Below are 9025 nucleotides of genomic sequence, written 5' to 3' on the forward strand. Positions count from 1 at the left end.
TGAAGAGTCAGCTCTTTACACATGGAAGGAAGATTTCTGCTCATACAATTTCAATTACCCAAACCAGTGAATCTTCTCCTGGTTTTAGGGTCTTGTGATGGTTCACACAAGCACCCTCCCCATGCCCCAGGGGAAGAATAACCATCAGCCTTGTAAGCCTTTTCTTCCCTTCAAAATAAGCCAAGGAAGACATGGCTATTATAAGCTGCATGAAAAGCATGCTGGAAAAACCTCTCTCAGGCATTTTTTGCCTCTAATAGAACAGACCCCCAGCAGCAAGGAACAGTGCACTGGTTCCCTGTGTGGGGTCTCCTCCACAGCAGAATTAGGATGTGTTTTCTTCTTTACTCCTATGTCAGATAGAAAGAACGTGCCATGGATAGGTTATCTCCCAACTCCCACAAAACCACCCCTCAGGACAGGACACGCACCCATCAAAATCCTACAGAGAGTCCAGAAGCCACGCTTAACTTGGGGCTCCACGTAAGGAAGCCCTCAGAAAGAATTCTCACTGCTTAATTTGGGGACTGCTACAGGATCTTCCTTCAGCTTGAACCAGAAACTCTGTCAACACTTTCCACCCTCCAAATTCTTTAATATTCACATAATTCTGGTCTCCAGTGGGTTCTCTCAACCATGAGTAATGTACTTCTTAGTAATTCAGTTCCATTTCAGGAAAAGATCTCACGAGTGGAGTGTTCAGTTGCCAAAGGGATTACTTAAAGCAGCAAGGACTTAACCTTTAGGAGGGAACACATTCACACTTTATGACTTCTGCCAAGCTACCCAAACACAAGACCTTCATAAAAGAAGGCTGGTTGCCCTTATTTCTATACCAATTTCTGCTCCATTTTCAACATGGATGTTAAGTAAAAATCAAACTTCAAGAAACTCAGAAGCATATTATCCTCCTTGGAACTAGAAAGTGCCTCCATTTATTAAAAATCAGCTTCAGAAGTTCAAATTCGAAAGAACTGGGTCCAAACACTGAAACAGTATGTAGCCATTACAGTTTCTATTCTCAGAGATTAAAGGTACAAACAATGAAGAGCTGTCCATAAAAAATTCTGGTTCTGAGCATAATCACCCCTAAAGTGCTGTGTTCTAATTACATGTGCCAAAGTCTACCACAAATAATATCTGATAATACTTGGGAAAGGCAATCTGGGTGCTGAAGAAGTTCAGGAGGATTTAGTGTGTGCTTTTGCTCTGGAAGTTGCTACGTTTCCCTTCTCAGCAGTGTCAATAAGCTGTCGTTTCAGGATGAAGGATGTCAAAAAGGAAATAAAACCCCCACTCCCCACAACTCTAAGATCACTCACTATACCTTGGGTACCCTACAAAAGATTAATAGACTGGTGGTTTTGAAGGTTACCACCAAGTGCAGCCCATTATTCTAGATTCCAAGAACAGCTCTTCCCAGCCCATCTCAGTTTCTCCTGATGGCTTTCCATCCTGGTGCCCACAAAGCCTGGATGAGGAGATTTTGATCCGCCAGTCCCAGGCTGCCATTAAGAGCAGGCATGTTAGCAGTGAGCTTAAAGCAGGTGATGCACAGTATAACCCGAGCCCAGCGCAAAAGCAGGCCTCATTATTTTCATGCCATACCTTGTGTAGGCCTGTCCCATGCTGCAGAATGTTCAATTGCAGAAATCCAATTTATAGGAAGAAAAATAAAACCTGTCCCACAGTGGAAAACAGATTATACATTCTGATATCATTCCACAGATGAGAAAGGGACTCTTCTGGGGATGCTTCATGCACTTTACAAAATGCTGAGAGAAGTGGCACTTCCATTCAGAACCCATGAATACATCCTCCCAGCATGCAAGAATAATATTGGGGGGAAAAATCCCAGCATTTAGCATCTGCACAATAACTTCTCATTTATGGACAAGATTTAAAAAGCAATTGAAGGTTTTCAAAGATTCAAGAGTCATGGCAACAGAGTCAAAGCAGAGTCACATTTTGTTTATAAATGCAGTAGTGCAGGCAAGACTTTGGATCTAATAATATCTAAACAGAATGAACAAATAAGAAACTGTCAAAAGGGACTAAAACAGAAGCGGACTTAAAAAATTAACTCCAGGACAAATCTTAAGGAAGAGGCAAATTTAAGCCAAAGGTTTTTCAGCACAACTCCAGTAAAAGCACTCAGTGCAAGAGAATTAGTATTGAAGTCTTACAACAACAACAAAAACTCCAACACTACAGAGAAATTACATGTGGGAAGCTAATAAGTGATGAAAAATTGAATAAAAAGTACAGAACAGCAAGACCTAATAATGAAAATATGAATTCAGAGACCATTTACTTGAACCTTCACCACTGTTAAGTCAATATATGGTTCCTGAACACTTTCTTCCATCTTATTCAGGTACTTAAATAAAAAGCATCTTCAAAAATTTTCTGTAATTCCTTAGACAAACAAGACTGTTTGTATGATTACTTAGTCATCTTTTAAACCATACAAACCCATCCTGACAGGCTCTGCAGATTTATACCAGGGATCATATGCATTATATTTTTAGTCCTTATTTTCTGCATCTCTCCCTTCTGAGTTTTCCATTCCATCGCCCATCTCAGAACAAGTAAGAAACAGGAGAGAAAACAACAGTACAGCTTGGAAGGTTTCAAAACCTGGACTCTCACCAAACTAGACAGAACAGGATTTAATGCTGACCTCTGTAAGGATTCAGTACATTCCCCTTTGGTGTTCTGCCTCATGTCCTTGGCCCCAAACAGACCCGTGGCTTTCCTTGCTGCCACACAAGCCCTACACACAGGGCTGCTCACAGCCCTAGATTATGTTTTCTATGAGTCAAGAAAATTATCTAAGCTATTTTAAGAATGTTAAGGCTGGAGGATTAAACACTTCAAAGCACCAAGAAGTGACAAGCTAAGCATCTATCTCCTGTATTACTCCCTTGATGAGATTATTTATTACAAAGCTCTTATTTCACCATTACGTTTTCCAAACCAGAAGTATTTTCTTCTTTATGATAACAAGGTGTATTTTGAGTAAGACAAACAAGACTGGAGCACTCAAACCTTTTAACCTAACAGTCCTAGTTATATTACAACAACTTATGCTTCCAAATGCATTTTTCCCCTCACACTGTATTTTTCACATAGACTTTCACTTGTCTGGAGGAAAAAGTGTCAATTAAGTCAGAAACTATAGTAATATGTCTACATTCAGACACACAAAATCCATTCTTTTGTTCATGCTTTTGAATAAAGCACACCATTTTCCAATAATTAGATTCTCTGAAGTAATCAAGTATCTCAAAGGATTAAGGTAACAAAATATTTATCCTTAATTTATCCCTTATTCTATTACAACATCAGACTATTATTTAGGTTCTCATTCTCAAAGATTTCCAAAATCACTTTATTTGGGGTGAAAAAAAAGTTTAAATGATCAGATGTTAGCTTGAGTACTATATCCCTAGCATACACATTAAGTTTCCATAAAAATGCTGTTCAGCATTGGAAACAAATCCAACAGCTGCAATTATCTTTGAGGCATAGATTTCCTACCTTTTGGTGAGTGACCCTTGAATTCAGGTTGCATGAAATGATCAACAGCAGCTTTTCTGAAAGGCACAGGCCATGGATGTCCTTGAGTTAACTCCTATCTGCATCGAATAATCTTTGCAGAAAGCAGAACAGCTTTTTATTGAAACATTTCCACATAATCCACCCCAGATCACACATGGTCAGAGGTGTCCTGTTCCTCTGGGCTGGATTTACCCAGCTGCAGCTTCCAGCTACCACACTTTATTACAAACTAGCCTGCTGACTACAGCTCATCACCATAATTTTTGTGACTGATCAATAAGTCATTGTTCAACCTTTGGGTTTTCCCTGTCTCAGAAGATATTTAGTAACTTTTGTATCTTCAGGGAAGATGTTCATTAGAGGCAATTCTGAACTGCTGACACCAGACTTCCAGCAACTCCACCACCCACCCAAGAGCCCTTTTGACCACATGATGTTGCTGGAGACTTGCGTTCCCCGCTCTCCCCGCTGTGTCAGTGCCCCTTTTGGTGCAATGTCCTTGATAGGTGACAAACACGGTGTCCTTGGCTCGCTGCTGTTAAACACTGTACTCTGTCACACGGAGAGCACCCGGTATTTGCACGTGTCAGACCACTCAGATCGCAGCTGTTAACGAGCCCTTTTCAGGTCCTAGCAGCCCTATCACGGGTCGTCTGTTCCAGTATCAGTTTGGGGTTTTATTCCATATCCCCCATCATGGGAGGCAGCACGGGATCAGAAATGAACCACCTGGACTGGGCTCAGCAGGGAATCGTCCGGGGGCACTGCCCAGTCCTCACTCCCACACAATGCCCTCTCCTACCAACACTGGTCACTGCCAAGGCTGTGCCACACTGGGATCCTAAAAACGGAGCAGGATCAGCCGCCCCCCAGACACCACCACCTTAATAAAAACATCAGCTGTACAAAGCTACACCCCACAAACCTACCCTGACCAGTAGCACCAGCTACCCTCTTCGGGTCTGTGTTAACCACTCCATTATTCACAGCACAGGCCTCTAATTACGTGGGTCTCCTCGAGAACCTTTTAATTATTGGTGCATTCTTCCTCCCTGCCCTCTTGGATTTCTCACAGTTATTCAAGAATTAATGGTGGAAAATAACCCACAATATTAATTACCTACAGAATACTTTGGACAACACTTGAGTCCAGTTTATCTGCATCAATACAATTAAAAAGTGAAACAGGTTGCTGGTATTGAATATGCTCCTTAGCTTTTTTCCTATCATCTTGCCAGTAGGAAAGCTTGAATAACTAACAATTTTAGCTTGTTAACAGAGATGTTTCAGTTATATTTAGCACTTCTCAAAGGGCAAAGTACTTGAAAGATACACACTTATTTGGATGCTTAAATATCTTTCCAGCAATATGCTTCTTCACATACATTTGCAAGGTGACTAACTGCTTTACTTAGCTCATTTTTGAACACTGTATGCTGGAAAAACACTAATTAATTTCATCACTTTGTCAAATCAAAAAGCATTTAAAAAAACATTCTTACTGTGAGGGATGCGGGCAAAGGCAAGATATGACACACAGCTTTACAAAAAGTACTGCAGAGAGTGATACTTGCAGCAAGCAGCTATTAGCTCTCACCATGGACAAGCTGCACATATTTTAAGGATGTAACTCCTAGCAAGCACTCCCAAAAAATTCATGTATTTAGTCACTCAACTAGTGTCTTGATATGCACACAAGGCATTCAGATTCATTTTTTTTAAAAAAGGACTAAAATGCAACCCATGGCAAAACAAATCTAACCACAGATTAGGGAAGCTGACAAATCAGGTCAGAAAACACCTTTTAAAATAATTAAGAATTCCTTGTAAGAAGAATTAAAACGTTTATGACAGGACTTGCCACAACCAGATACAGTAGCCTTTAGGATGGATTTTCAGTGTAGTTTTTGAGATGCAATAGATGGGACACAGCACCTACCTTGAGTGTTTACAAAGTTTACGAGGTCTATTATGCAATTTCCGATCCCAATTCTCTGGATCACTGGAGTTACTGTCATAAGGATGAGGCCGTCCTGCCATTCCACTGCCAGCTTCCTCACACTACTGCTCTGAAAAGCACACATGCAGCACTCACAACCTACATTAAGAGAGCAGTGTTTACCTTTAAGTAATGCCACACAGGAAAAAAAGTCAGACATGCAGAATTTAGTGTTGTTAGGTTTTGATTTTTTAAATGCAGATTACAGAAAAATAGGATACACTGAAGCAGAAATTGCATGACAATAATATTTTATACATTTTGCTGATACCTGCACTAGAAAGAGTATTTTGTTATAAGAAATATGGTTCTATAAATGCTGGCAGGCAACTTCAACTTTGCAACAATTAAATTCACTGTGTCCAAACAGAAAAGTCACTGGTTACAAAACACAAGACAAACACATCATGATTTTCTTTCAAATGTATAAAGTTAATTCAAAGGAAGATCCCAAGTGTAGAACAGAGACCAACAGTTTTATAATTTGAATGGCTGACCAAAAGGAAAACAGAATTAACAGTTATGTCTGCATCCTCACTCCAAAACAGAATCAACAGCAATCCTTAGAAACACTCAATGTGGTCCAGTTTCACTGACTTTTGCAGAAAAGTCACCAAAACTTAATAAAAATAGATATGATAACTACCCTTGCTTAAGTGGGGTCTGATATTATGTCCAACTCCCTTTAAAATTCTCTCATAGATGAAACCACCCTGTGACTGTCAGCAAAGACAGCCAATCTCAACAGACTGGTGTTCAATCATACCTCTAAGTGACACTTGTGGCAATAGAGTTGGATAATTCAGAACAGCCTGGTTACAAAAACGATAAAGTAGCCACAAGTGAGCAGCTGATGATTGCACAGCATCTGGAAAAAAATTGAATTACAGATAGATAAACCTTCCAAGTAATGGGAAGTCTATTATGTTTCTTTAAAATTTTAAGCTACACATTGTAGAAATATTGTATCTTTACCTCACCCCACCCTTAATATGCTTGCATTTTATTCAATGAAATTTATCCTATGTGGAAGTGAGTCCCAAAGCAATTGAGACCTGTTTAAAACAAAGTTATTTCTTAAATAAACATGGAGAATGGAATAGCTCTCCTGGCAAATTTAGATTCTCCTAGCTAAATTTAGACCCCAATGTTTTTATTACAGGGGAAGAAAAGAACACGCTTCCCAAAAATGTTGGTTGCATCGGAGTTTTGCCTTCATGTTCAGTTCTACCCAAGAAAACAAGTTTAATACAAAGTATACAGTCTCCACCACAGGGTTGGGTCTTTTTCCTGTTACATTTTCTAAAATTAAATGCACTTTGATTGGAAGACTCCTATGGTCAGGTGTCCATATAGAGTCAGGAAAGGAAAAAGCATTTTATTTAAAATTACAGGAAATACTCAACTTTCTCATGCAAGGGAAAAAAAAAAAAAAAAAGAAAAAAGCCCCAATAAGCATTTCATTGTGTATTACCTGGAAATTCAGGTTAGCAAAGCACAGTCAGTATATGAGGGTATTACACAGAGAAGGTTATAGGATCTACACACATTTATCAGGAGAAACAAGGAGAAACCTACAACCTATGTCAGAACAGAAGAAGTATTATTAAGGAGACAAGGGGAAGGAAGGCTGGTTTATAAATCCAGTCAGGAGTTACTTCAGGAGCAGTCGTTCCCAACTGAGGTGCAATACCATCTACACAAACAATACAAGAATAAAGACACTTTGTATCTTGAGTTGAAACAAATTATGTTCATTAGATTGAGTGTGTTCAGCAGAGTACACAGAGAGCCTTGCTACTCGTGGCAACAAGACCGTGTGGAACAGAGAGCCAGGAGGAGCAATGTCCCAGGGACACCACAGCTCCCACTGTGCCATCACACCCAGCTCCAACCTCTGCTGGGCCCTGCTTCCATGCCAGGCTTTGCCAAAGCACCACAGCAACTCAGGGCTCATGGAGCACCACACGTTTCTTCACAAGCTTTTGTTTCTATCTTCCCTTTAAAACCGTCTAAGTGCTTTCTCACCCTCTCAGGTACACACCAAAGCAGGTGCCTCAGGAGAAACAGGAGAAACAGGCACCCACCACCCAGTTCTGAGTCTTTGCATAGAGACCAATATTTGAATTTAGCTTTTGTATTCAAAAGATGCTCAAAAGCAGCTGTTTTTATGAGAACTGCTGCTGAAAGGCCAATTTAAAGCCACTTCCTTAAATTGTCTCACACTCTCTGCCTTCTCCCCATCTTTCTTATAATGAACATTCAACAGGAGAGTGCAGGTCCACACACACTCCAAAGAAAAAGCCTGTCCAAAGTAGGATCAGCTCCTCAGTGTGCTTTGCTATGCTGCTCCTCGCTTAAGCCATTACAAACAATAGGTGACACAGAAGGACAGAAACAAATGGAACTGCTTCCCATGAACAACAGCATTCCCTTTTCCCAGCTTACAGCACACGAGGAACCCCAGCAGTGTCACTGATGAAGTGCCAGGCTGGCACCCAACTCAGAACCAGAGTACAGCTATGAAAAGAAGGGAAACAATCCCAAGTGTCCAAAGCTACATCTTGTGAAACTTCTTATTTAGTTCCAAACATGCCACACTATGAACAGTCTTCCCTCCATCCTCCACCCCACAGGATCTCAACAATTAACACTTCTCTAAAAAACAATTTGCTGTAATGCAGCCAATTTTTTCTCCTTGACCACTGCTGATAGTGCTTTTGTGCAGATTATAAACAAATGTATTTGTCAACTTTATTTTGAGTTTTAACAAACCTTTAAGATTATAAATAAGGAACTCTTTTGTTTTTCTCTGTTGAAAATAATTTCTTTTTTCAATTAGAAAATGCTGTATAAATTCTGTGGAGTAACTAACAAGTCATCCTGATTAATTTTTAAACACTTCTGCAAACCCATTTTTTCCTGCGGTAGAAAAGAATGTTTTAGCCGTGGTTTGTTTTTTGGGGTTTTTTTTTGCATGGATTCACACTGCAGGCAATAAACAAAGCATGCCTTGAGGAACATTCTGACATTGTGTACAAGAAAAAAAAACCAAACAAAAAAAAAAAAAAAACCAACCAAAAAAGCCCTGCAAGAGTACCTGGCCCCAAATATTATTCAATGCCTTCCACGAAAACAAGGAACCACATCTGAAATGTCTGTGAAGGCAAAAAGGCACTGGGATCACATGAAATAAAGAATCAAATCCAAATGCCCTCAGCAGATCACACAACACTGGTGTATTGGCCAAAGTGGTTGACATTCTAATTAGCTAATTACAATTCTCCAGGTGTAAAGAATGATTTCATACCCTTCTGCAGAAAGCAAATACTCCAGAGAATCATCACAGGGAATAATAGGAAATCAGGAAGCTGACTTTAATTTCAAAGCTTTCAGCACAGACAGCTAGAACACTTAAGATTTGCTAACATCAACTTGAAGCCAGAATCATTACTAATTTAT

General features: G+C 39.8%; 1 protein-coding gene across 2 annotated transcripts in view; it reads right to left on the reverse strand.

Moving 5' to 3' along the window:
* The window catches only part of BTBD10 (BTB domain containing 10), a 21360-nt gene extending 14891 nt beyond the window's left edge, over window positions 1-6469 (reverse strand). The window contains exons 1-2 of one of the 2 annotated variants that reach the window (XM_017726319.1): window positions 6330-6469; window positions 5504-5662 (exon numbers count right to left, since the gene is read on the reverse strand). In XM_017726319.1, the coding sequence (XP_017581808.1) occupies window positions 5504-5604 (101 nt within the window). In that variant the 5' untranslated portion in view covers window positions 5605-5662; window positions 6330-6469. The remainder of the gene's footprint in view (window positions 1-5503; window positions 5663-6329) is intronic. The other variant, XM_008644064.2, reaches the window with a different exon arrangement.
* Between the last annotated feature and the right edge of the window lie 2556 nt (window positions 6470-9025).

This window comes from Corvus brachyrhynchos, unplaced genomic scaffold (genome assembly GCF_000691975.1).
Source record: "Corvus brachyrhynchos isolate BGI_N302 unplaced genomic scaffold, ASM69197v1 scaffold281, whole genome shotgun sequence".
In the NCBI taxonomy this organism is placed as follows: Eukaryota; Metazoa; Chordata; class Aves; order Passeriformes; family Corvidae; genus Corvus; species Corvus brachyrhynchos.